The sequence below is a fragment of the Polychytrium aggregatum genome (assembly GCF_025602895.1).
Source record: "Polychytrium aggregatum strain JEL109 chromosome Unknown BJ171scaffold_27, whole genome shotgun sequence".
NCBI lineage: Eukaryota > Fungi > Chytridiomycota > Chytridiomycetes > Polychytriales > Polychytrium > Polychytrium aggregatum.
Genome location: NW_026516229.1, coordinates 116547 through 140974, shown reverse-complemented (window position 1 = coordinate 140974; position 24428 = coordinate 116547). Strand labels below are relative to the sequence as shown.

Here is a 24428-nt window from a genome sequence, read left to right as displayed (position 1 = left end):
TCGACGAAGGCGCTATCGGGTCTGGGCACGGTGGCGGCCCTCTCCTCGCCAATCCAGCAGATCCATCACCTGCGTCCCGAGCGGGATCCTCTGGCCCAAGACGGGCGCGTTTTCCATCTCCGACACCCACCGACGCCACCAGCCCGAGTCGGCGTGTGAGAGCCGGGGTGATGGTGCTTGTGGGCTTTGTTCATGTCGCCTCAGGAGCACAGTCGATGGGTGAATGGGTGGATGGATGGCATTGGTGGTCGCAGCGGACAGGTCGGTCGCCACCCGTGCACCCTGGCTTCGTGCATCCAGGGCTGTGCTTGAGGTTCATATCCGCCATGGCCTGCACACGATGGGACAGGACAACACATCACTTGGTCGCTGACCATGACCTGAGTGTCTCGGTTTGTATTGCGCTGACGATAATCCATGGAGCAACCGCCTGGTGAAGGCCACCCGACCTCCGTCATTGGTCTCGCCCTGTCACTTCTCGCCCTGACACCTCAGCTGCTCCCTTTTTCTTGACAGGGCCACACTCGGTTGACTCGGTGTCGCTGGTTTTCTCGACTGGCGTCCCCGGGGCAGTTTGGCGATCGCTTGGCTCCGGCTTTGGCGGCCCCGCGGCAGTGCGCTCGATCGCGGGACTCATGAACAGAAAGTGCTGGATCAGAGGAATGATCTTGACCATGGCCAGATCCGAGAAGGCATGCTGATGTGCAGATCCAGCAGGGCGCCCAGACAGTGTCAGTCCAAATAGAGCGCTGAGCGGCCATCGGCTGTACATTGTCGGTCGTCGTTCAAGTCTCAAACCCGGCTACGTCTGCCACCTGTCTGTTGCTGCAGTCAGACAAACTGCCGCATTTCCAGCACGGCATTCCTCACCTGTACATCCTTGTGCGTCCGCGAGCTCAGAAGCATTTCTCTTCGAAACCAGAACACGGCGGCGGCGGCCAGACTCAGGATCTCGAGCCGGTCAAAGGCGAGGATGCGGTCCCATAGCAGCAGTATTTGGTCGATATCGAGGACGCCGACAAAGCCATACATGATCCACCGAAAGGCAAACGTCAGTGGCGGGACGCCGATTGTGTGGCATAGATAGTGATATACGAATGGGTCGCTCTGCTTCATCAGGGCCTCAAAGGTGCAGCTGAGGGAGAGCAGGGTCGAGGGTTTCTCCGAGAGGTTGTGCAGACGGCAAAAGTATCGAGCATAGAGTTCGCGAAATGTAAAGTACGCAGAGGACAGGGACGAGTGCAAAAAGCACACGGGCATGGCATAGCATGTCGCTCCAAAGAACGGCAGGATTCCGTTGGGTGGGTATATGCGGTCTGCGGCCAGCGCGGCGCCGAGTCCTGTGGCCGAACAGAACAGTCCATTTAGCGGATCATGCAAGGATCGAGACCCTGTGTCGAGTGCGGCACCGTCGCAAGCTGGCCGCACATGGGTCTGGCGATGTAAGGCACCATTCGCGGCAGATTCGGTGCCAGACCCAACAACGTTTGGATGGCCAGCACAGAGCGACGACTGCAAGTGAAGGGCTGAGCTTATGTGTCAGAAGGGACGCTCGGCCTCACCATCATCCGGCACGATCCCCAGACGGTCCTTGCAATGGGAACGGAACCAGCTGTCCCGAGACCACAGCAGCATGATATCGCGGATCATATCCTCAAACACAAAATACGTATCGTCGTTCTGGGAATGTCTGGCATCGCGCTGGACGAGGCGATCCACAAGCAGGTCGAAGCGCGAGATGATCGCTTTGAGCTTGCTGCAGTACTGCTCCTTCTGCGATTGGTGTGGTGAGTGTGAGTGCTTGAGCAGGAGCGAATGAGTGCCGACTCTACGACAGCTCACCACAGTGCACCACACTGAATCGTACTGCACCATACTGCACCATACTGCACCATACTGCGCCAGCCCCGCATACCGATGCAGTCGAGTTATCTGTCAAGTCGGATTGCAGAATGAGATCCCATATCTGGGGACGGAGGTTGCTTGGAACACCCTGCTTGGCAAACTGTCGCGCAGCCCACATGGATTGAGAAGAGCATATCGTCTCTCCAAGCTCGATTCGGGCACTGATGAATGCATCGGCTGGGTATCGCGCAAGTGAGGGCGGCGAATATTGTGAGATTGATCAGAATTGGAGCTTCTGGCTGCGCGACCGTTATTCATGGGTGTGCGAGTTGGGCAAAAGAGGAGGGTCGGCATATTCTGCAACAGCCCAGCCCAGCCCAGCTCCCTCCAACACCATCATTGCCAGTCAGCTCGGCATGACCAGTCCGCTCCCCCCACTGCATACCGCTGGCTTCTTCAAGATTGTCGTCGACACCAATGTGGGCGTGGTGCGGGCCCAAGTCGGCAAAGATCTCGCGGAGATCTTCCAGGCTCATGGATGCAAACGCTATCGGCACTGCCGACCACGCCTTTGTGAAGACAGGAGAGATGGCTGGCGACCTTCGAGGCAGAGGATTGGTTGGTTGGTGTTAGAGCGTCAGTATTTTGGTTTGCGAGATTCTGCGCTCCATTGCCTGCCAGAGCACCCATCCGACACAGAGCACATGCCACTTATGTCCGGCTCGAACAAGCAGCTCCTCGCTCTCGGTGAGTGGTTTCCCCAGCAAGTAGTCGCGACAAGTCTCCGTACATGATGTTGCTCTTGGTTTCAGGCAGCTTGAGCTCTTTCATGAATTCAAACAAATCGCAGTCGTCGTAGAGACACAGCTTCTCGGCGTCACCAGTGCATTTGGATGGCATGTTGATGGTGCTCGTGATCGACAGCGGCGTGGTCTCTGCTCCCGTTTGATTGCTTTCCTCCTGACTTTCCTTGAACTGGAGCTCTTCGGCAGTCGTTCTCTGGAGAGATCCGAGGAGTTAGCATCGACAGCGGTCACCAGCCGCAGCGGCCCCACAGAACGGCTGGGCAAAGGAGATCACCAAGGCGTGGGTCAGCCGCACACCGCACCGCTGGACATTCAAGATGCCTCGTGGCTTGTGCTGCCTTTGCATTTCGAAATTGGCATGTGTGCTCCAGGGCGCCGGTACATCCAAACGTGCTGCTCTGGCCCATGCTAGCGACCTACCCTTCTCGATATCTGGATCGCTGTTTCATCGGATAGGGTCTGAAGCCTCTTCTCCACGAGCATACGGAGCGAGCGGTTGGCAGCTTCGACAGCATTCTTGATGTCCGAGTCTCGTTTCGATGCCGCTCTAATAATCCGCCGCCCCAGCGCAGCAGCGCATATATATTTGGTATCATGCAAAGGAAAGACGAGGTTCGTTAACACAATCTGCCGATCTCAAAGGCTCGCCGATCACGCCAGTCGCCAGTGAAATGCGTCAAAGTCATTGCGCGGCATATAAACCAGCGTCGCTCCCACCTGTCGCTGCCGATGCCTGGTTGATGCCGCTCGCATGCCACGGCACACTGATGCGAGACATAGTTTTCGATCAACTGGCTCAGTCCTCCGGGGCGATTGAACGCGGTGGAGGTCACGTCTTCGATGTCGTCGAGGCTGTACTTGGACCTGAGGATCTCGTCCTGGTTTTGGCGGAATACGATTTCCGGGAGTAAGCCCTTGCCAATCGAAGCGGGGCGAAGAAGGGCGGGAGCGAGGAAGATGATTGTGAAGAAGGAAGCAGCAGCAAATTGGAGGGGGAGAGAATCGCGCTCTCTGTGGCTCCGGACGTTTATCACACGAACCCTGATTTGCCGCTTCAGATTCCAGTACACGGCCTTGGTTTCGAGACACCGGGTATATTCGTCGATGTCGGCATTGGTTTCTGCACAGCAAAGAGTGGCGAGCAAGGAGGTCTCCTCCCCGCGGCGGTCGCATTGGTGAGCAGCAGGTTCTTTTCCAAGCGCACATCCACGATCGGCATTGAATCCGATTCTCCGAGAGATGAGGGTGGGAGGGCCTTGGATGCAGTGCGCGCTGAACCCATACATCCATACATCCATACATCCATGCATCCATGCATCCATGTACCCATGCCACCGACCCAATGACGTGCTCGACGGCTCCATGGGTGGCAGCAACCACATGGACAGCATGCATGATTACCTTCCGCCGCCATCTGCACAGTCTGCGCCGTCCGACACAATGGAGCGAGAAGGAAAAGGAGTGAAGGGAGGTGGAATGCAGCGCGACGGCCCGGGAATCGTACGAGCAGAAACGGCCTCCAGCCTGATGTTTGCCAGAGTGCTTGGGGCGATGGTGAAATCTCAACACCCTGGCAGACAGCCGTTCGGGCGAGATTCGTCCTTCCGATCTCACACCGGCAGTGTTGATTGGCAGAGAGGAGTGCACTCGATACAGAAACTGTAGGTGCAGCAGATACAGCGTGTTCAAAACCAAACGGGATGCTGCTTTGAGCCGAGGAGGCCGTTGTTTTCTTCTGGGTCTTGAATGCTCATTCATCTGTCCATCGTCCACCACGACCAGACACCCAAGGAATCAACGCAAGAGCAATGCCCAGAGGGTCAAATGCATGGACTACACTCTCCTATCGCATCATCATGGCCAGTCGACCGTCGCCACAGGAGATCGGCCAGATGCATTCAAGACCGTACCCCCAAACCCAACCGATACCACTGGATTGCCAACAAAGACCAGAATGCAATTCCATGGCCTGCCCACCAGAGTCCCGTGCTTCGGTGTTTGTCCGAGCAAGATGTGAGAGTGTGTATTTCATTTTAGACAGGAAGCCCGCGCGAGTTGGTCCATGCTCTCGGGGTTCGAAACCTGAGGGGCGATTGAGTGCCATTGGGATGGTGATAGCCGTGGCGGATGACGGCCCAGGATCGCTGGACGTCGACATCCACCAGGATCACTCGGGCAAAGTAGTCCAGCGGCACATCGGCAGGGCCTCCATCCGGCGCCGCCTCGGCCTCATCTCGCGGTCCTTCATACAGATCGAGGCCCTCTTCCAGTTCAGAGCCAGACTCCAAGAATTGTGCTCGTGCCGAGGGCATAAAGGCTTGTAGATGTTGGGAGATGACGTCGCTGGATCCGTACGCCAGTGACGATATGGGTGTGGCCTGTGATAGCAAGGCCGATGCCCGCACAGGCTCCCCGTTCGCATCCCGGGCACCGGCGGTATACCGTCTTGACATTGTAGGTGTTGCTGGATCTGCCGGCCGGAGCTCAGCGGTGCGCCATCCAGATGAGGCGGCGGACACATTGAACGGTTGCTGGCCCGAGCTTCCAAGAGGCGGAAGGGCCCCAGGCGACGAGGATGACAGCGACGATGGTGACGATGGTGATGATGGTGACGACGTGGTGGCATTCTCAAGGAGTGGCTGACGCTCAATGTCTCTCAGTGAGGCTGAGGAAATGCCACTGCGATGTTGGGATGATGTCGATGCCGGCGGGTATGAAGTCGATGCTGGCGAGTATGGCGCCGACGGCAGCCGGTGCGATGTTGATGCTAATGCTGATGCTGATGCTGATGGATACGGTGCCGCTTGCTCATCCGAGTCGCTATCCTCTGGGAGCGGAGCAAGAGCTGCAGCCGTTGGCCGGGTGGGCTTTGGAGTATTCCGCCTCTGATGATCCGTTGCGAAGAGTACTTGCGAGTGGATGATGAAAACTCGCGCAAGCTGCAGCAAGGCTATGAATACGTCCATCGACATCAAGAACAGACGACTCGAAGGGGCGCCTGTTGTTGCGGGAGGAAGCAGAGAGCATGCAGCCCGATCGACAGGGCATCCAGCGAAGGCATCCGGCGAAGAATGATGCCACGCAGAAACAAAGGACGTAACTGGATAAGCCATCTGAAAATACCGGGTTCACAGGCATGCAGCGGGGCCGACGTCCTTGAGCACCAGGGCTCACATGGCATAAGGACACTGGCAAGCATCGACATCCGTGCAAAGCCGCCGTGCTCGCCACAGCTCGGCCAAGGCAGCTCGCTCAAGACAATCATCGACCAGGCTAAAGGACGGGCTGCTTCGCCACACAAGCCGGTCGCTTAACGGACAAGCGCCCCCATTCGATGCAGTACTCTGCCGCCATCCTCGCATGCTCATGATGCAGCTTGCGAGACCGACCTTGTCCGATAAAGTCGATGATCAGGGGCGGATGTGAGGCGACGTGGAAGTGCTTGATGACGAAGAAGATGTTTGCTATAAAGATGTAGTAGAGTGTGATCCGGAGCGACTTTGCGACCATCATTTGCGACTGGGGCTGGGCCGTGTTGACGCAAGGGCGGCGTCAGGTTGAGCGGAGCAGAGCGGATGGGCAAGAGTTGCAGGAGGGAGCCGGTGGAGGGAGGGCTGCGATTAGCATCACAGCCGGTAGCCGGGTACTGTTGCGGCAGCAGCCGGGACGGTGCCGAAGGCAACAGAGCGACGGTGAAGCGGACGTTACCAGTTGGCAAATGGCTCTGAGGATCATTGCAAAGAGACTGTGGTCCATCAGGTAGACGTAGATGAAATGGACATAGATCAGATGCTCCAACGACAGGGTGATGGACTTGACGACGTAGGAGCGGACGTTGACGGGGACGACTGGGCTGGGGGCGGCGCCCTCACCCAGGGTGGACGGTAGCCCGGCGGCGAGCAGCGACATGGTTGAAGGCGTTGGACGGCAGTCGGGGGAGGGCGATCGAGAAGAAAGGGAAGGGCGCTGATGCGAGGAATCGTGGGCCCGAGTCGATGGCGCCACTGATTGCTGGCGGATTGAGTCGACAGAGATCGAGTGGATTTAGTGGCTCCGAAATGGACCTTTAGCTCAGCGGTAGAGCAATCGACTGCAGATCGATAGGTCCCCGGTTCAATCCCGGGAGGGTCCTTTTGCTGGCCGTTTCATTTTCACCTTGGTTTTCGACAGCCCAGCACGCAGAACCCGTGCTGCTCCATCTCGACCCTGGCATCGCTCAGTCTGCCTTTGCACAAGAGCAGACCAGAGAGAGAGACTCAGGCTGATCGATCAAATGGCCGTTTGGTCAAAGACGAGAGAGAGACAAAAGCATTCGCTGGGGCCGAGCGGGGTTTGAACCCGCGACCACCTGCACCCGAAGCAGGTATGCTACCACTACACTATCAGCCCTGCCACCCGTCACCCGAATCTGCATCCATCACCGCTCGGCTGTTCCTGCTCACGTGACCGTCGCGTTTGAAATCGCCCTTGCGTTTGCCCCGCCTTTTGAGCCCGACGCCTCCTCCTCTGGCTCTTCCCTCGTCTCATCTCGCCCCGTGGTTCTCGTCCGATTCAGCCCCGTCTCTTGACCAGCCATGATCTTCCGCTCTGCCGTCGCCAAGCTCGCCTCTCGGCCCAGCGTGCTCTCTGTTGCCGCCCGCAACAAGCACACTCTCCCCGATCTCCCCTATGACTACAACGCCGTAAGTGCCCTGCTGGCTGTGGCCGATCGCATCTCGGCTGCAGCCGACTTTGACGGCAGATCGTGCTTGCGAGCCATAGCCTGTATGATTGTCTGGTGTCCTTTGGATTTTGGGTGTCTCATCCTCAGACATCTGCGGCATCTCTCTGCCGCGCGGCGCCTCTCTTTCGTGCTAGCTCGAGCCCTTCATCTCGGGTAAGCACCAGCCCATCGTCTTGGAGTGCGGTGTATCCGTTGGCTTGTCCATCGCATCCGTCGCTGACTCTGGGGCCGCTCCACAGCCGAGATTATGCAGCTGCACCACAGCAAGCACCACCAGGCGTACATCACCAACCTGAACATTGCGGAGGAGAAGCTCCACGAGGCCTCTGTCAAGAGCGATCTCACCACCCAGATTGCTCTTCAGCCTGCCCTCAAGTTCAACGGCGGCGGTAAGTGTATTGGTCGCGACGCGCCGGTTGGCCCGCAGATCCGCAGATCCGCAGATGCAATCCACCGAGCAAGCCAGATGGCTGTCACAAGCATCTGAGCCAGAGATGGGTCGACAGAGTGCCCATGCGTCGCTGACACAATTGCGCAACACCATTACCATTCATCTGAATCTTCTGGTGGACATATCTGCGCCGCTTGTCTTGCACAACTAGGCCACATCAACCACAGGTGAGGGCCGTTTACTCTGACTCATGTCCGTCTGTCGTGCACCGCGCTGTATCGTCTATCGTTGCTAACACACATCCATCCATCCTCCCAGCATCTTCTGGACCAACCTTGCTCCCCAGAGCTGCGGCGGCGGTGACTTGTCCAAGGGTAGGTCTGATCTGCTTCCTCGAGACCCTCAGCATGCGCCATGCTGGCCATGATGCATGCGACCAATCTATCTGCTAGCCCGCTAGCCCGCTCCGAAACCATGCTTACGTTGTGTGAGTTCTAGGCCCCCTTCTTGATGCCATCAACCGCGACTTTGGCTCGCTCGAGGCGTTCCAGAAGAACTTTGCTCTCCAGGCTGCCGCTGTTCAGGGCAAGTATCACAGACATGGCACTGGCCCCACGCGATGAGCATTCATGATGCATTCGCACACCTTTCTCTGAGTTAACACCGCCGCCACTGCTACTGCATGTGCGAATTATGTCTCCGTGTGATCTTTAGGCAGTGGATGGGGCTGGCTGGTAAGTGCAGGCGCTGTGTACATGTCTGCGAACGCAGAAAGCGACCACTTTGGCCTATTCGGCTGATATCAGACACTGCCGCACAGGGCTACAACAAGGGCACGAAGAAGCTCGAGATCGCCACCACCGCCAACCAGGATCCCCTCACCGGTAAGCCACATGGCTGCCGTCGCCTGAACTGCTGCATCCGTGTTGTGTCCATGCAACCAACTTACCCCTCGTCTCCTCACAGCTCTGGTTCCTCTCCTTGGTGTCGATGTCTGGGAGCACGTAAGTATGACCGATATGGCGTGTCTACGACACTGCGCCTATCATGGCGTCTCCGAAACAATGGTGCTCACCGCGCCTGTCTCGACCTCGTGTCTCTAGGCCTACTACCTCCAGTACAAGAACGTCCGCCCTGACTACCTCAAGGCCATTTGGAGTGTTGTCAACTGGAAGGATGTCTCTGAGCGCTTCGGCAAGGCTTCCAACTAAGCCTAGCCCAGCCTAGCCCAGCGCCGGATACAACTGCCGGATCGATATTGCCGACGAGATGTGCGTCCACCAGCTCCAGTGGGCTGAGGTACTCCGCAGATCAATAAAAACACATCGTAAGATGCAAGTGCGAATCAACACTGTCCCCGAGGGCAACAGGGCTTTCGATGGGCTCCGCGAGCGATGCGCCTGATTCGGGTTGTGGCGGAGTGTCTGCTGCATCGCTCCGGATGTCTGCTCCTGCCGTCGCATCCACTTGATCCTCACTGCTCCGCTCGGGCCTCGTCCGAATTGGCTTGCTCGCCGCAGCGTCCGGCAAGGGGCTGCGGCGTCCTGCGTCGGCCCTGGCCACCGCCCGAGGGCTGCCCGGGCTCTCCCTCGGTGCCGTCTGAGAGTCGTATGGGAGTCGCATCGGAATTGCATCGGAGTCGCATCGGAATTGCATCGGAGTCGCCCGCATCCCAGCGACATCACGCATCACGTGTGTGCCATACAAGGCAACTGGAAAAAAAAGACGGCCGTTCTGGGCTGTCCCGCCCAAAGGTCAAAACATGCGTGCGGGGCCGAGCGCCCGTTTGCGCTTTACCTGCTCTTGAGCAGCAGTGGTCATCTGGAACCAGTTGCCGCTGCCCATTCCCTCACCCCTCCCCTCGTCTGCCAACGCTACTCCTCCCGACCGCTCTTGCTGGCTTTGTCTATCCGTTGCTGCACCGACCAGTCCCTCCCAACTCCTCCGTCCTCTTGTTCGATCCCTTCTGCACCAGCGCTGCTCGACGCAGCCCCATTCTCGCCCAGTCGTCATCCGGAGCGTCTCCTCATCTCAGGTGCATGTCGGTGCCCTGTGCGATTTCATCGCCTTGCACACACCCGGATTCAACTGTCTCGCAGCGTGCCGTGCCGTGCCGTTTCCTGTGGGGGCTGCTACCCGACCGGTCGCCGGACCGATGTTGTGCCATCGAGGTCGATCTCGATTGGCTGGCGATTGCCTGCTCGCCTTCTTAGACTATTCGCCAGCGGGATATGCCTTTCTGTCGATCACCCACTAAAGCTTCCGTCTGCCCCCCCCCGAAACTGCCGCCATGTTTACAGGGCTTCCAGTCTGCTCTGCCCACTCCGCCGCTTGCGAGAACTCCCTCCACTTTCGGCCCATCCTGTCGCCACTCCCTGCTCGCACCCCAACCTCGATGCCGCCCAAACCGTCCGAGAACTACCGCCGAAGACCAAGACCCTCGAAATTCTTCAATCTTGATGAAGTAACTGCTAAGAGGATTCAGGTACATAAGGCCATCGTGCAGGCCGGCCAGAATCCGCAACGCACACCGCCTTCCGCTGCTTCGCTTGGCGTTGTCACTCAACATATCCTCGTTCTCGCTCCGTTGTTTTTTTTTTTTTTTTTTTTTTTTTTTTTTTTTGTTTTTGTTGTTATTTTCGCTTTCCTCGCTCTCTCTCGACGGCTGCTTCGCCAGGAACCCACTGCAGAGCATGATGTCTCTGCAGGATTTGACTATGTTTCCAAGATCAGACAGCTGCGAGTGCTGCAGCAGGCTGCCAGCCGCCAGGTTGTTTTCAAGTCACGCAAAACAATCTCCGATCCCAATTCTCCCGGTGTCGCTGGCGCCAGTCCGGGAATCCTGAAGCCCCATCCAACCTCAAGAAAGTTGACCAAGCTGAAGAAGCTGGTGCTCCATCATCGTCAGGCCGTCAGAGCCGCTCAGAAGCAGAGAATCGCGCACGCCCTTGAAATGCAGCAAGACTTTGGTGAGCCCGAGGCCGAGTCTGAGTCTCTGTGTCCCGCACACCTGGCAGAGACCATCGTTGCGAACCATCCGCCAAATGAAGCAGGTCCCAACTCCGCCCTCGCACCCAGTATCGACCAAGCCTGTGTCGAAGTGGAGGGCGTCGCTACTTTACCTCGGCCCGAGCCTACCAGTGCCCCCATCGACGATTTGATCGCTGGCGGCAAGTCTTTGTCGGAGGTGCTGGGCAGTCAAGGCCCTCAGCACTCCCAACACCCTCGGCTCTCCGACTTGGATGTCCACGAAGATGCCGAGATTGATGTCGAGGACGAAGCCGATTCGGCCGACCCGTATTCGCGCACCGGTTTCAAGTCCAAGGTCACCTTCCATCTGAATCCCGTATTTGAGCACGACAGCGAAATCGACAGCGATGACGTTGGCGACAGCGACGACGACCCCGATGTCGTCGAGTCCGATGATGACCATGTGGACCCTGAACTGCAGTCGGATCTGATTATCGAAGAAGACGATCCCTTTTGGGGCAGTGTGTCCAAGGAGAAATTTTCCTGGGCTGACGAGATGCCCGATGGTGATGATCTGGACGACGTCGATGAGTCCATGCTCTTGTTCTCCAAAGAATCGCTGATGAAAGAGCCTCCACTCAGGGCTGGCGATCTGCCGATCACCATCTCGGTGCACTCCACCACTGGCCCGGAGCTGATTGAGATCCCCATCAACAAGTATCCTCGCCACCCCATGCCTTCCCGGAAGAAAAAGCTGGCCCATCCAGTCCGGTGTGCTCTTCAGCGAGTCGAGCCAGTCGACCGTGGCGAAGCAAGAAGGTGAGCGGGCGCCTGGGCAGCGTCGGGTAGCGTGGAGATTGTCTTCACATGCTTTGCATTTGCTTCGACCATCGCTTTTGCTGACACTGTGGTGCCCGCTGTCTGTCCCATCCCACAGCTATGTTTGTCAGCTCGTCACCGAGGACATTGATGAGTGCGTCAAGGCTTTTCTGCAGAAGATTGTGTACTTTCAAACCCGCCAGAAGGTCAATGCCCCGCTGAAGGTGAGATTTGGCAGTCGCCACAGCCATCTGATGTGCGTGGTCACAGCCAAGCGGCCATTTAGTGGTTGTATGTTGGGTTGCGCCGAATGGCACACCGTCGCCAACTCCATCCCTACGCTCCAAATTACCGAATTGTGTCCAGGCCAAACGCCGTGTCATTTGCGGTCTGCGTGAGGTCCAGAAGCACATGAAGCGTGGCAAGGTCAAGTGTCTCATTGTCTCAAAGAACATCGAAGCCTCTCCTGGCGATGGTAAGGGGATGGACCATTGCTGGCCGCGCCTGTCTCTACTGGCCCGACTCGACATCGGATCGATCTGCGATCCCATCGGAGTTTGCTATGGCTTTGTCGTTTGCCCACGCAGTCACTCACGGTTTGTTTCAATCTACGGTTCGCCTGCCCTTTGCTCGTGCTGCCACCTGGGTCTTGTGCCTCTCGCCGTTGTCTGGTTACGCCACAGAGGGACTTGACAGCATCGTCCAGAGCATCCTTGATTCGGCGCACACATCTTCGATCCCCATCATCTTCTCGATGACTCGGCGTCAGCTTGCCCATGCGATTGCACAAACCCGCGAAAACGTCGTCTCGGTGGTTGGCGTCCTTGGCTACGACGGCGCCGACGAAGAGTACCAAGAGATGCTCAACGTCGCCTCGCACCTGCGTTCGCAGTGGCTTGAGCATTTTATGATTCCGAACGCGGCGCAGCCCCAGGGTTTCTTCAACTCGCGCAACGAAAGCCCTCTCTGGATCGCTGCCTGGAACGGTTACCATCATCCCAAGATCGTCGACAGCCTCGTTGCAGTTGGACGAGAGCGCCTGCCGCCCTTTGGCTGGATCGATGAGCCCGACACCTTCAACGGCGACACACCACTGCTTTGCGCTGCTCGCCGCAACCACGCATCGTTCATCCAGTCGTTGGTCAAGTATGGGCCCGACATGACCTGTCGCTCGTTTTCCCTCGATACCGTCCTTCATTTGATTTGCGAGCGCAGCGGCAACGCCGAGCTGCTCAAGAGCATGCTCGAGCTCGCCGAGAAAAAGATGTCTCAAAAGGCCCTGGACGCGTTCTTGAAGAAGGTCAATGCATTTGGACGCAGCGCTCTCCAGTGTGCTGCCATGGCCCGTCACGGTGGATGCATTGATACCTTGCTCGAGTTTGCCCACCGCAAGTCGATTGCCCTGAGCCTGTGGTCCATGGACGAGGCTGGCTGGTCCACCATGGGCTACCTGGCCTCCTCCAAACAGCTCAGCGGCAGTTTCCGGAAGGCACTTACCTACCTCAATGCTCCCAGCGCCGCATCCAGCATCTCGGCGACTGCGACTGCGACCGCTCCGGGAAGGCACCAGGGCTCCTCCGGTGTCGCTTTGGCAGATACCGACCTCGCCCTCGCCCTTGCCGATCGTGACAACGACGTCTGGAATGCCGTCGTGGGCGTCACTGACAGCATGACGACCCTGATCTGTGCCGCAAAGTCTGGCAATGCCGACGTTGTCAGGATCCTTGTGGATGCAGCCACTTCAACGATTATGGAAAAGTCCCGCCCCGGGGGCAAGAAGCACAAGAAGAGGGTCGCTGATGTCGATCGCCTTGACCGGACTGATGAAGAAGGACGCAGCGCTCTTTGGTGGAGTTGCTACCACGGCTATCTTGGCATTGTCGAGCTGCTGATTCCAGCGCAGTGCGACGTCCGCCGCAAGGACCATCGCGGACAATGCCCGTTGGATGTCGTTGGTCGTGGCGTCAAGGGCTACGAGCCCGTGGTTGGCTCTCCATCGGAGCCCGGCGAAGCCAACGAGTCCGAAGCTGGGCCTTCTCCGACTCTCGACTCGGTGGATGACGGGGCTCAGCGCTTGACTATAACCATTGTGCGATACAGCGATGATTCTGTTGTCAATCCAGTGTCCTCGGATGCAGCGTCCTCGGATGCAGCGGACGACGACCGCACCACCATCTCGGTGGCGCCTGTGGAAGCCGAAGCCGATGCCGATGCCGATGCCGATGCCGATGCCGATGCCGATGCCGATGCCGATGCCGATGCCGATGCCGATGCCGATGCCGATGCCGATGTGGGCTGTGAAGCGGAGGCCCTCGATGAAGAATCGGCCATCGATGTCGAGCCATCTGATGCCGAGGATACCGACCACGTCGAGGTTGATGAAGATGCCGAGGTTGATGAAGAGGTCGATGAAGACGTCGAGGTCGATGAACATGATGAAATTATCAAGAACTGCATCGAAATCGAAGCCGGTGCTCCGGAGCTGGAGGCTCTCCATTCCGACGAAGCCGACGCGGACCCGCCAGCCAAGGTGACTCGATCCAAGCGCCAGAAGCAAAAGGAAAAGAAGGAGCTGGCAGCCGAAAAGACCTCCGTTTTGGCCAGAAAGAAAAGCGCAGCCGAGAAGCAGATCGAAGGCAATCTAACCTTGATCCGATTCATCGTCGACCATGCGTCCAAGGGCAATTTTGATGTCAAGCAAATCCTGTCCATGACCGAGCGGTCCAAGACCGGCGAGGTCCGTATTCTGGCCGTCGCCCAGGATACCCGCGATCCCGACCGCGTATCAGGAACAGGTCCAGCTTCTGCTTTTGGAACCAACGACCCGGCTGCCGCCACCGCTACCTCGACTGGCGACAAGGCGAAGAAGAGTCGCGGTGGCCGACGCAGCGGAAAGAGGAACGGTCGCAATCCCAGCACCGCCAATATGAATGCCGACCATGGCTCCAATCGCAAGCGGGAGAAAGTCGACGCCATCAACCCCAATGTTGGCGCCGACTCGTCGGCAAACGTGTCGCTTGGAAGTCCAAACATAGCAAGCGCCGGTGGCGATTCCAAGCGCAAGGGGCGATCGCGTGGCGGAAAGAAAGAGAGGAAGTAGAGCAGCTCCAAGTGTTCCTCTCGCCTCTGCCGATCCAATCCCTCCTCCCATTCCCATCATCACCAACCGCTTCATCTGTCCATTGCGCATTCTTGTGCATTCTTGCACTTTCTCTTTTCTCTCTCCTCGCTTCTTCCCTCCCTCTCTCTCTCTCTCTCTCTCATTGTGTCAGTTTTGTGGTCTTTAGCGTCGTGCGTGTGGTATCGTTATTGATGAGATGATGCTTCCGCTGCGGATGTGCTCCCCTGTTGATACGGTCGCACTGTTTTTGGCTCGTGAGCGTGCGGGCCTGCCTCCTTTCACTAGACTGTTTGCTCGATCGTCCGCTTGTAGTTCTGTCATCTCCCGTACCTTTTTCCGTCGTATATCCCGTGCTTCTATCTGCTTATTTTTGCGGTCCTGCGGTTCGTGTGCAAAACACGGGGCAACTATATTCCAACTGCGGCGGGTGAGGTTGCTGCAGAGCAACGGTCTTCCCAATGAGGGAGCTAAACTCTTGTGCAGCCCGGTTCATCTCGAGCAGATCACTCAGAAGCAGCGGCGAGGGTTCGATGCAAGAGCAGGACAATCGGAACGGTTCCTTGGGTGGCAGACTGCAAGTAGCGGATGAGCGCATCGGAATCGGACAGCATCACATTGGTCCGGGTCCCGATCTGGCCAAGAAGGAGATGGGTAGGGATTGTTCAGTACCATGAGCCGTTGCTCAGTCAAGTCAGTGGCGTGGCGTCACGATCGCGGCTGATACTCACCAAGTCGTGAACCAGGCTGACTTGCATTGGGTCGCCGAGACGCTCTGGCACCCCGATGCTGAGTGTCTCCAGGAACTGTGTGTAGATCGAGTTGTAATAGTGGAGCTCCTGCAAACGGCGGGTCCGCATCCTGGTAAGTGGGCAGGCGGCGCCAGCAACTTGGTGCGTTTGCAACGGGGTTGTGCTGCCAGACAGGGATCCTACCGCAATGAAGGCAACTGTCATATTCTTCAGCATCTTGGCAATTTCAAGGACAGGGGGCTGCTTGCTGCTGTCGGCCGAAGCAGCTTCCTTGGCTTCCAGATGGCGGATACGCATCAAAATCAACTCGGATATCCTCAGGATCTAGCGTCAGTCCGAGCTGTTAGCATGGGCGATACGCTTGAGCCGGGGCCAGGTAGCCCATCAAGCTGGTATTGACGGCACACCCGGCCGTGAGACAGCAGCCGATGCAACGACAGAGCCATGGGACGCCGGCATCGATCCATACCTGCTCACAAGCCTTTTCGGTCATCTGAGCTTTGGACCGGGCACTCGTCTGGTATCTGCAAACAGCAATCAAAGCCAGAGTGGCCGTGAGTTGTAGTCCATCGTGCGCTGTGGTCCAGCTACACCAATGTACTTACGCATTGTTGACAGCATCGATCATGGCTTGGCAGAGCGGTTCGCCGCTGGACGCCAGGGTTTCCAGATCTGTATCCAGTCGACAGTCAGCGTCAATCTTTGGCGCACTTGATCTCCGTCGGCGCCTTTCGCCCGACACTGCGACACTGCGACAAACATAGACGGATCCGGGTAGCGCAGATCCCACGACCGCCTCGGCAGAGCCATGTGGAGTTGCAGTCAACAACGTGGCAGCGCCATCGCATCGGCCGCTACACATTCGGGTCGAATGACAATGCTTGCCTTTGTTGTAGACAGCCAGCTTGTCTGCCTGGAAGCCACTCGCCGAGATGGAGATGTCCTGGATGTCCTTCATGATCTTGTCAGACTCATGACCCAGGCGACCGACAACTACTGCCCACCGCGTCAGATGGTCCGGGGAGGTAAAGAGGCTGCCCTTTCGCGAGAGTGCTTCGGAAAGAATCACAGACTGATTCAAAGTGGCTTGGACGTTGTTGACCACTTCGTCGTCGGACACCGGCAACTTGGAGAGTCGCTCGGTTGCCTCGACAGAGAGAAGATCAAGGGCCTGAAAGCGGGTGATCTGGCGTCAGTCGTGCTGGCACAGGAGTGTGGCTAAGCAAGCATCCGGACAGCCGTGTGACTGTGGTGAGTTACCTGGAGACGAACACCTCCGCCCTGCTCTTCAAAGAGTTGTTCGATCGACTGTACCGAGCGTCGAGCCGGCGACGAAACGTAAGCGGGGTGGACAGATTTGGATTCAGCCATGCAATCAGAAGCTGCGGGCTTGCTCGCCATCCGTGCAGTTCGGGCCCGCACGCTTGGGTTCTGTGAGCGATGTTCACCCAAGCCGGTGGGCATGGACATGCGCTGCTCAGTCATATCAGTGCTTCTCACACAATGGACTCACTTTGGATTCACCCACTGGATTGCTTGGCGAGACTTCGGTTGGCGAGCCAATATCCTATAGCGGAAGCAGACCGCCTCAGGTCAATCGTTCGTTCATCCGATACCGGCGTCTCTGCAATCGCAAATTGTTCGGGGCAGGATTCAAGGACTCAGGGCCATCGAAGGGCTTTGTGCACGCTTACCATCAATGCAGACAGGGCCTTGGCTCCAAAATATTCCAGCGTCTGGAGTCCTTGGCTGACGGCTTGTTGGCCGATTTCGAGTCCTTGCTGCAGAGTCTCGGACTCACGGACATCTTTCACGAGATGGCTCTCGCCAATCTTCCTATACCCGGTCTGCACACCCAACGGCGAGACGGATGAGCGACCCAAAACAACGAACCAACTGACGCTGGGGCAATGCCTCTGCCCGAGCTCGGGACTCGAAGGAAGCTGCCTCGGCGGTACGTACCATGATTGTTTGGCCGACGGCGCTGGCGGCCATGTCCAGGGTCTTGTCCATTTGTATAAGCAGCGATTCGGCCTGCTAAGAGATCACGGATATCAGCCAGAAGCTGCATCGCTGGCGCATCGCTGGCTGCATCGCTGGCTGCATCGCTTCCAACATCCCGGCACTTTCGGTCTGCTCCTTCCTCATCATGCCCACCTTTTCCTGAGCACGCTCTTCGGCTTCGACCGGGCTGGCATCAGCATCGGGGTAGAGCGCGCGATCATCTCGGGATGAGTCCATGCTAAACTCCTTGTCCAGAGACTCGACGGCCTTGGTGGTTGCCGAGCGGATCTCCTTGCCTATGGTTGGTTGGGGAAAGCAGTCAGTTCCACGTCACGCAGTAAAGGCGGCGGTTGTGCATGCACGATTGCTCTCTGGATTCTCGCCCGCTGCATTACCAAGAGCAACGGCCTTGTTTTTGGCTTCCTTAGTGAGCTCCGTAACACTGGATATCAAGTCTGTGGGCTCCATGAGTGCCTCGCTGACGGTGTTGACGGCCGACGAGGCCGAGTTCACTGCGGTCGAGGCGGCAGACGACAGAAACGAGATCGGGTCGGAGGCGAGGTTGTTGGCTATGTTGACGAATCCCCAGCCCCAGCTCTTGGACGGAGGTGGGGCAGACGATGTGTCTTGGTCATCCTGGTCATCTTGGTCTTGGTCACGGACAGGAGCAGGATGATGAGGAGCGAGTGGGAAACCCGCTGCGATACATATATACATAGAGGATGAGTATGAGTTTCGCAACAAGAGTCGTGGCATTGGAGGTGCTGGTAGAGCGCCGCCGCACTCGTCCTGTCAGTCGCTCGCCATCATCTTCGGTCGGTCAACGAGCACGCTCCCAGCGACGAGAACTATGCAGGCCGTCTGAGCTCTATGCAGGCCGTCTGAACGTCCGAACCGCTCTCCATGATGCGCTCGGGAATTGGTAGCGTGCCTGGCTGGGGCGATCCCGACGGAGCAGGCGAGGGCTCGGCAGACATGGATTCGGGAACAGCGGCAAGCATCGGAGAAGAGTGGAGGGGCTCTGCGACGGGCCTTTGGTGAGGGTCGGCACTCATTGTAGTGCTCGCAAGATGGATTCGGCGTGCTGGTCTCGATGAGGACCAAGAAGGGGCTGTTGGGGCTGTTGGGGCTGGGGAGATGGCGCGAACGCAACAGTGCCGCTGACGAGGATGCATTGCAGGGCGCTCGCCAGCTCCACTCCAAGCGAACATGCAGTCTGGGATAGCCGGCGCCGAACCAGACCATCATCTCGGCAGCCCCCGAGTGAAGGCCGTGGCCAGTGCACGATGGTACAAGGCAGCAAATCTTGAGTCGTTGATCAAAAACCAGGGTGTCCCGTTCTGCATTTGATTGGCTGTCAAGTGTATTCAGGATCCAGAAAGACGGCGCCATCGGCTTCCAAAGGGCAAGATTGTCTATTACTCTGTGCGAACGCATGAGTTGCTGATCTTGCCACAGTGATCTCGTCGATGGTTGCTGTGCTATGATACAATGCAGTCTTTCTTTGCAGTCCCTGTCTTGCCGCCTCGGGCTGACTGAGGCCGCTCGCTGCCTGGGAAAGACGTTCGGGAAGGGCTCTTTTCCTGGGCCGAGGTAGCCAGTCCTCCGGCAGAGTGGGCAACAGGCGCAGCAGATGCAGCAGATGCAGCAGGGGCACCCGGGACAGTTGTCGAAGGCGACGGGGATCTGGCCGGGGAGCTGGGCGGCACTGGATCCAGGAACGTGTTTGTTTTCCGAGCCATCACAGTCTCAAGTGTTGCTAAGGTCGGTGGTATCAGTGTCCTTGGTTAGTTTCTGGCGGGAGCAGGGTGGGATTGCGGCATGGTCGCTGGACGGATCGGTTACTTACGGGGTTTGATCGGGCCCACGGCGTTCTTGGCTCGCTCCTTAAGCCGCTTCAGGTGGAGCTCTGCTATATATTGGAAAGCTGTGGGACCCGTGCAGCGTTAGCTGCCCGTATGCGAACCATGCTGCAAAGCCCACTCATTGGCTGAGAAAGATATGCATTGACACACATTCGATAGCGAATGCCGTCAACAGTCCAGCATCGGAATCGCCGCCGTCGTCCTGGGCTATCGCGTGGACGGCAAGTAACTCGGATCTGCAAGGACGACGACGACACGTACTCTCTTCGACATTCAGCGAATCCTTGACCGAGATTCGGTAAAACTTGAGCTTGAGCTCGCGGGCAAGGCTCTCGGCTTCCTCGCTGGCGAGCGATAAGTGCAATTCGGGATAGGCCTGAGTAATCTGCCCACCAACACGCCCGCTGCTCCGGGATTTGAGAGCATGGTTTCGATTGAACAGAACCCAGCCATGCGACATCAATATTTGCTGGGGATGGATAAATCCGACTTACTTGGTGACGGCGGCGCTTCCGATGAGATCGATCTTATTTTGGATTAGAACCATCGAAAGATCGTCGCACACTTGCTCGACCTTGGATCGCCACGACTTGATAGTCTCGAATGACTGTCGGTCCGTGGTTGAGAACGCCAGCACGAGAGCATTGGCGTCTGGCCGAGGAGGCCGCCGAATCAGTCAGGCATTCTGGAAGTCAATCGGCGCACCGATCTTGCGAGCCCACCCGCGTCTGCAGCCGCCGATACGGCGGGTGCACGACCGGAGGATACGAACCTTTGTAATATGCCTTGGTTATGCTATCAAACTCTTCCTGGCCTGTCGCCAATGCACAGTGCGGCGTGGTCAGCATCTTCCTGAGATGCACGTAGCCATGCGACAACCCAGCGACGCATTGCTCCAGAAGCACACGCAGAACTCAAGCAAAGACGACGCAGGGGCCGCTTGGAGCACCAAGCGCACTGAAGAGCACCGATATCCGAGCATACCGGCGGTATCCCAAACCATGAGCTTCACATCGCCATGGTGGCCTGGAACAGTGATATCGCGCTCCATGTAGTCCACGCCGATGGTTTTCTTATAGTTTTCGGTAAACTGGCCTCGACAAAATCGCCGAATCAGCGACGACTTGCCGACGCTGCCGTTGCCGACTATAAGGATTTTGATGGCCGTCTCGACGTCTTCGGTCGTCAGCACGCTCTGGTTCATGCTGGAGTGATTTGCGGGTTCAGATACTACGGAGCCGAGAGACGCGAGGAAGATGCAAAGCCAGAGAGCGTTGGTCGGAATCCGCCGCTGCTGCGTGATGCGAGCCCGCGAAAAATAAAAAGCAGTAGCAATAATCAAAAACGTGCCGAGGCTTTCTTCTGGACCTGGTGGGGCAGGGCTCCATGATTCGGGCGTGGGTGGCTGCGACCCTGGGGTGGGACCAAAGGCAATTCAAAATCCCGTCATCGACGCGAGCCAGCAAAACCTTTCTCCAGCGCTTTCTTCCGCACCGATCGCCGAAAAACGCCTAGCATCCAGCGCCCAACCACAGCGAGCGCTTCATGCTGCTGCCCCGCCTCTGCAGCCGCCTCCGTCTGTCTCGCCAAGCCCCCTCCATTGCAAGCCCGTATCGGCCGCTCATGTCTGCACCATCCAGCGAGCACGAGAGCCTCGACGATATCAAGGCCAATCTCGCCCAGGTCCAGGAGCGGGTGACGAGTCTGGCTGGAGGACGAGATGTCTGTCTGGTCGCCGTCAGCAAAACGAAACCGTCGTCGGATATTCGAGCGGCCTACGAGACTGGGCATCGTCACTTTGGAGAAAACGTAGGTGCTACATCCGCGCGGCGATGGGGTAGGTCGCAAATCAAAGCCAGAGAGCTTCTGTCGGCCGCGAATATTGTGTGTAGGATGCTAATCGCCTCGCTCCAACACAACCCCTCTCGGCGCTCTCGCCCCATGCTCCGCCGATGCAGTATGTAAGTGGTCTCTTTGGCTCAAAACACGATACGCCAACGCTCTGCCGGCTCCGTTGACGACCTGATAACATTGGAGTCGCTTTAGATTCAGGAACTTGTTAGCAAAGCCAACGAGGTGCGTCCACGCAGCGGGTCAGGCTCTGCAGCGATGCGTAGCCAGCCGAGACTTATTCACATTGGAAATCCTCAACAAACCCGACAAGCAGCTCCCCGATGACATCCAATGGCATTTTATCGGATCGCTCCAGTCCAACAAGTGCAAGCTCCTCGCATCCATTCCGAATCTGTACATGGTCGAGACGATTGGTAAGGATAGGCGGTGCCACACTCGGGCGGGCATGCCCAAGATTGCCGATATTAGCGCCAGTCTCTGCCGTCGGCACGAGTACCGACAACACAAACGGGCTGATACCTGTTGCATGCAGATGGTACCAAGAAAGCGGATGCCATGAACAAAGCGTGTGCCGGCCGACCCTATCCACTGCGAGTGATGATCCAAGTCAACACCAGCGGCGAGGACAGTAGGTGGCTCTTGTAATGCGCTCCAGTGGTGGCATCGGCGCCTGGACAGCTCAGCCGAGCACAGGCTCAATCCTTGGCACCAAAAGCTGTTAATTGTGATGCGGGTGATCCAGCGAGTGTGATATTGTCAGGGAACAAAGAAGTCAAGGACAGTTTGGCCATGAGAACTGCTCGGCTGGGAGACCTCGGGCTCGTAAGAGGATGCTCGACTAAACTCTGTCCCTTTCTGCCGCTCCAGCCAAGAGTGGAGTCCATCCCCAGGAAATCGTTGAAGCTGCCAAGCACATCATCAGCAACTGCGACAAGCTGCAGCTGGAGGGCCTCATGACGATTGGGTCACCTGGCTGGAGCCCCGAGGCTGGGCCCAACCCAGATTTTGTGGTGAGTCGTGTTTGGAGTGCCTCTGTCTCCGATGTGCGCAAGCAAGCGGATGGACCGAAGCTAAGTGGCAGTCAGGACTGCTCCGAAGTCTTGAATCCCGGAGTGTCTATTCTGACAACCACGCGCACTTAGCTCTTGGGAAGGTGCAAATCCGAAATCGAGCAGCAACTGCAGCTCGATCGCCCTCTTGGCCTGAGTATGGGCATGTCGGACGACTTTGAGCATGCCATCGCCCTGGGATCTACCAACGTGCGAGTTGGAAGCATCATATTTGGCAAGCGCTTCTACCCATCCAAATCTTAGATCATGCGGATGGGACGCCAAGGACGCTCTGTCCAGCTCAAATCCGAAATAAAGGTAGTATATTCACTGGTCGCATTGGGTCGACCCAGGAGTTTACCGATGTGTTCGAGGCGGCGGCGAAGTAGGTATCCCTGAATACGTTCCTGCGAGTGTTCTTTGTATACCCACAAGTCTCCAAGGCAGAGCTCTGGGCTCGACTTGCCGCATCGGCGGTCGAGGATATGCAGACTATCCCATGGTTTACGAAGACAATGTCAAGGTTTCAAGAACCTCGGACGCTGCGTTGTGAGGCCACTTGCTCCAGTCGTCACTCGTGGCATCTTCCAACCCTACCTGTACAGGAATGCGAAATCCATGGTGCTTAGCAGCCATTTACGAGCTATGCTGCACACTGGGCGGGCGACAACTGGTTGGGTAGAACAATGACGGCTCAGGGTACTAAAAGAAGGGCTGCGCGACCCTACCTTCAGCTTCGGACTGCTCCATGCGGGACGTTTGGGATCAAAGTTTTTGATCATCAGTAGCGAAAGGCAGTGCGCCGCCCATTGTCTCTGGCGGACGGTGAACACCAGCGTAATAAGGAATCAGCAGCAATGGTGTTGATATGTTAGTTGCGGGAAGAATGTGGGGCATCTGCCTTCTGGGTAGCCATCTCACACCACGACGGTATCTGGATCAGAGTTGGTGTCGACGCTGTTACCAAACGCCCCTGGGTGCATACCATGTCCATTCGCCTATCCATGAGTATGTCGGTCAAGAGTTCGATGATCCCTTGGTTGCAAAGGATGATCTGGATGTTCGGCGTGCAGCGTCCGATAACTGAGACAGTCTGGATGACTTCCTGCAGAGTTCATGGCGAGTTCACGGCGAGTCGTCAGCAGCGCATACGCTCAAACCGACAGCCGGGCCGAGCCCAAGCGGCCGATACAGTAGCTGCCCAAGGGACCACAAGGTGGACAGAAACAGAGTCTTTGAAGAGTGGCTCTTGGGCGTCCAGCCCTTGGATCCTACCAGTCGCAGTACGGTGGGCTGACTTGGGTTCTCAAGCACCCCCACCAGCACTTTGATAAGCAGAGGGTCTTTGGATAGAACCTGACCCCGAGTGAGTTCAATGGTTATATTCCGTAACGGTTGGCGGGGCAGAAATGCTGGTCCAGCGGATCAGGGCAATCTGTGACGCGGGCTACCTCTTCCAGTTGGGCTCCGTTTGATGTGTAAAACAGGTATGAGAATTCGATGCAGGCTGCAGAGCCAAGCACATGCATCGCTGGTCAGTGTCGTTACCCACTGATGCGCTTTGCGGCAGACAGGAGCTGGCTTGGGAGGCCACACCGAGCAAGCTGCACAGGTGACAGCGCAGACAAACCTTTAAGCTTTTGGTCCAATGTGCCGGATACAAACGATTTGATGTCTCGATTCAGGGCGTCGACAATATGGCTGCTTCCGCCGGGCGGTGTCAGACCGTATTCGACCGCAACAGGATAGATCTGTGGTGTCATGGTTGCTCAGGGGTAGTGTTGTTGCCTGCAGGGTGTGCGATCGATGGCGGGGAGCGCTGTGCGGGCGAGTCGGGCATCCAACGGGTTAATCAACGGAGTGGGTGTGCGACTGACTGGCTGGCTGGCTCGGGCGGTGTCCATGTCATCGCAATGACGCAGCTGCAGCCCGATCACCAAGACAGATCGGCGGCAGCAAAGTCGTCGGCGGCCATCCACAATCGTCGGGGCCAGCGTTGCTCCTGTTGCTCAATCCGATGCGGTTTTGGACGGCGAGCTGTTGCCAGGATCGCCGGGGCAGGGTTTCTTGGCTACTTGGGTGTTCCGGAAGCGATGTCGACCCAAGCAACCAGCATGGGATGACAGCTGTAGCAAGTCGGTTGACTATCCTCCCCTGAAACTCGCCAACACTCGCTGTTCCCGCTCATGCACATCATGATGGACATATCCTTCAAAATCGACAACGCCAGCA

General features: G+C 57.4%; 8 protein-coding genes and 2 non-coding genes across 10 annotated transcripts; 4 read left to right on the top strand and 6 right to left on the bottom strand.

Moving 5' to 3' along the window:
* Window positions 1-398: 398 nt before the first annotated feature.
* BJ171DRAFT_625299 (uncharacterized protein) lies at window positions 399-4015 on the bottom strand (the record flags this gene model as incomplete). The annotated part of the gene is made up of 10 exons (XM_053115502.1): window positions 399-697; window positions 871-1340; window positions 1563-1773; window positions 1916-2082; window positions 2291-2445; window positions 2636-2844; window positions 3072-3198; window positions 3369-3529; window positions 3692-3771; window positions 3991-4015. The coding sequence occupies 10 exons, from the start codon at window positions 4013-4015 to the stop codon at window positions 455-457; spliced, it is 1848 nt and encodes a 615-aa protein (XP_052965043.1). The 3' UTR covers window positions 399-454.
* Window positions 4016-4648: 633 nt separating this feature from the next.
* On the bottom strand, window positions 4649-6931 carry BJ171DRAFT_511378 (uncharacterized protein). Its single transcript, XM_053111579.1, has 4 exons — window positions 6807-6931; window positions 6360-6662; window positions 6041-6176; window positions 4649-5649 (listed from the first exon to the last, which is right to left on the bottom strand). Exons 2-4 carry the CDS (start codon window positions 6558-6560, stop codon window positions 4685-4687), a joined length of 1302 nt encoding a protein of 433 aa, XP_052965042.1. The 5' UTR covers window positions 6561-6662; window positions 6807-6931; the 3' UTR covers window positions 4649-4684.
* Window positions 6712-6783, top strand: BJ171DRAFT_t177. The gene has a single exon. It is a non-coding gene; the product is annotated as a tRNA-Cys (tRNA).
* Window positions 6932-6968: 37 nt separating the features above from the next.
* On the bottom strand, window positions 6969-7040 carry BJ171DRAFT_t170. The gene has a single exon. It is a non-coding gene; the product is annotated as a tRNA-Pro (tRNA).
* Window positions 7041-7158: 118 nt separating this feature from the next.
* Window positions 7159-9114, top strand: BJ171DRAFT_600410 (Manganese/iron superoxide dismutase). Its single transcript, XM_053115009.1, has 10 exons — window positions 7159-7333; window positions 7509-7527; window positions 7614-7763; window positions 7977-7992; window positions 8084-8139; window positions 8264-8350; window positions 8480-8499; window positions 8586-8649; window positions 8732-8769; window positions 8869-9114. Exons 1-10 carry the CDS (start codon window positions 7226-7228, stop codon window positions 8974-8976), a joined length of 666 nt encoding a protein of 221 aa, XP_052965041.1. The 5' UTR covers window positions 7159-7225; the 3' UTR covers window positions 8977-9114.
* Window positions 9115-10055: 941 nt separating this feature from the next.
* Window positions 10056-14654, top strand: BJ171DRAFT_583442 (uncharacterized protein; the record flags this gene model as incomplete). The annotated part of the gene is made up of 5 exons (XM_053114245.1): window positions 10056-10250; window positions 10443-11554; window positions 11673-11778; window positions 11921-12029; window positions 12238-14654. 5 exons carry the CDS (start codon window positions 10056-10058, stop codon window positions 14652-14654), a joined length of 3939 nt encoding a protein of 1312 aa, XP_052965040.1.
* A 433-nt stretch (window positions 14655-15087) lies between these two features.
* Window positions 15088-18555, bottom strand: BJ171DRAFT_157241 (uncharacterized protein). The gene is made up of 13 exons (XM_053105845.1): window positions 18360-18555; window positions 17824-18126; window positions 17582-17724; window positions 17387-17461; window positions 17119-17271; window positions 16938-16991; window positions 16685-16732; window positions 16310-16595; window positions 16030-16096; window positions 15894-15948; window positions 15608-15748; window positions 15404-15511; window positions 15088-15307 (listed from the first exon to the last, which is right to left on the bottom strand). Exons 1-13 carry the CDS (start codon window positions 18481-18483, stop codon window positions 15179-15181), a joined length of 1686 nt encoding a protein of 561 aa, XP_052965039.1. The 5' UTR covers window positions 18484-18555; the 3' UTR covers window positions 15088-15178.
* A 213-nt stretch (window positions 18556-18768) lies between these two features.
* Window positions 18769-20713, bottom strand: BJ171DRAFT_511370 (ras family-domain-containing protein). The gene is made up of 6 exons (XM_053111578.1): window positions 20278-20713; window positions 20066-20107; window positions 19788-19944; window positions 19555-19637; window positions 19278-19355; window positions 18769-19187 (listed from the first exon to the last, which is right to left on the bottom strand). The coding sequence occupies exons 1-6, from the start codon at window positions 20495-20497 to the stop codon at window positions 18910-18912; spliced, it is 858 nt and encodes a 285-aa protein (XP_052965038.1). The 5' UTR covers window positions 20498-20713; the 3' UTR covers window positions 18769-18909.
* Window positions 20714-20772: 59 nt separating this feature from the next.
* On the top strand, window positions 20773-22895 carry BJ171DRAFT_511366 (uncharacterized protein). The gene is made up of 6 exons (XM_053111577.1): window positions 20773-21102; window positions 21340-21369; window positions 21461-21560; window positions 21680-21775; window positions 22015-22157; window positions 22290-22895. Exons 1-6 carry the CDS (start codon window positions 20839-20841, stop codon window positions 22458-22460), a joined length of 804 nt encoding a protein of 267 aa, XP_052965037.1. The 5' UTR covers window positions 20773-20838; the 3' UTR covers window positions 22461-22895.
* Window positions 22542-23959, bottom strand: BJ171DRAFT_625291 (uncharacterized protein; the record flags this gene model as incomplete). Its single annotated transcript, XM_053115501.1, has 6 exons — window positions 22542-22793; window positions 22925-23011; window positions 23182-23301; window positions 23472-23552; window positions 23648-23703; window positions 23827-23959. 6 exons carry the CDS (start codon window positions 23957-23959, stop codon window positions 22701-22703), a joined length of 570 nt encoding a protein of 189 aa, XP_052965036.1. The 3' UTR covers window positions 22542-22700.
* Window positions 23960-24428: the final 469 nt, after the last annotated feature.

Coding starts and splice junctions, on each gene's coding strand:
- BJ171DRAFT_511366 (XM_053111577.1), top strand. CDS start 20,839: ATGCTGCTGCCCCGCCTCTGCAGCCGCCTCCGTCTGTCTCGCCAAGCC. Junction 21,103..21,339: donor ATCGTCACTTTGGAGAAAAC/GTAGGTGCTACA, acceptor GAGTCGCTTTAG/ATTCAGGAACTTGTTAGCAA. Junction 21,776..22,014: donor CAACACCAGCGGCGAGGACA/GTAGGTGGCTCT, acceptor CTGCCGCTCCAG/CCAAGAGTGGAGTCCATCCC.
- BJ171DRAFT_600410 (XM_053115009.1), top strand. CDS start 7,226: ATGATCTTCCGCTCTGCCGTCGCCAAGCTCGCCTCTCGGCCCAGCGTG. Junction 8,140..8,263: donor CGGCGGTGACTTGTCCAAGG/GTAGGTCTGATC, acceptor TGTGAGTTCTAG/GCCCCCTTCTTGATGCCATC. Junction 8,650..8,731: donor CAACCAGGATCCCCTCACCG/GTAAGCCACATG, acceptor GTCTCCTCACAG/CTCTGGTTCCTCTCCTTGGT.
- BJ171DRAFT_511378 (XM_053111579.1), bottom strand. CDS start 6,560: ATGTCGCTGCTCGCCGCCGGGCTACCGTCCACCCTGGGTGAGGGCGCC. Junction 6,177..6,359: donor TCAGAGCCATTTGCCAACTG/GTAACGTCCGCT, acceptor AACACGGCCCAG/CCCCAGTCGCAAATGATGGT. Junction 5,650..6,040: donor CATCGACTTTATCGGACAAG/GTCGGTCTCGCA, acceptor CCGCAACAACAG/GCGCCCCTTCGAGTCGTCTG.
- BJ171DRAFT_511370 (XM_053111578.1), bottom strand. CDS start 20,497: ATGAACCAGAGCGTGCTGACGACCGAAGACGTCGAGACGGCCATCAAA. Junction 19,945..20,065: donor AACCAAGGCATATTACAAAG/GTTCGTATCCTC, acceptor CTCCTCGGCCAG/ACGCCAATGCTCTCGTGCTG. Junction 19,638..19,787: donor GGAAGCGCCGCCGTCACCAA/GTAAGTCGGATT, acceptor ATCGCTCGCCAG/CGAGGAAGCCGAGAGCCTTG.
- BJ171DRAFT_157241 (XM_053105845.1), bottom strand. CDS start 18,483: ATGAGTGCCGACCCTCACCAAAGGCCCGTCGCAGAGCCCCTCCACTCT. Junction 16,596..16,684: donor GCGGAGGTGTTCGTCTCCAG/GTAACTCACCAC, acceptor ACCCGCTTTCAG/GCCCTTGATCTTCTCTCTGT. Junction 15,308..15,403: donor TCAGCCTGGTTCACGACTTG/GTGAGTATCAGC, acceptor CTTCTTGGCCAG/ATCGGGACCCGGACCAATGT.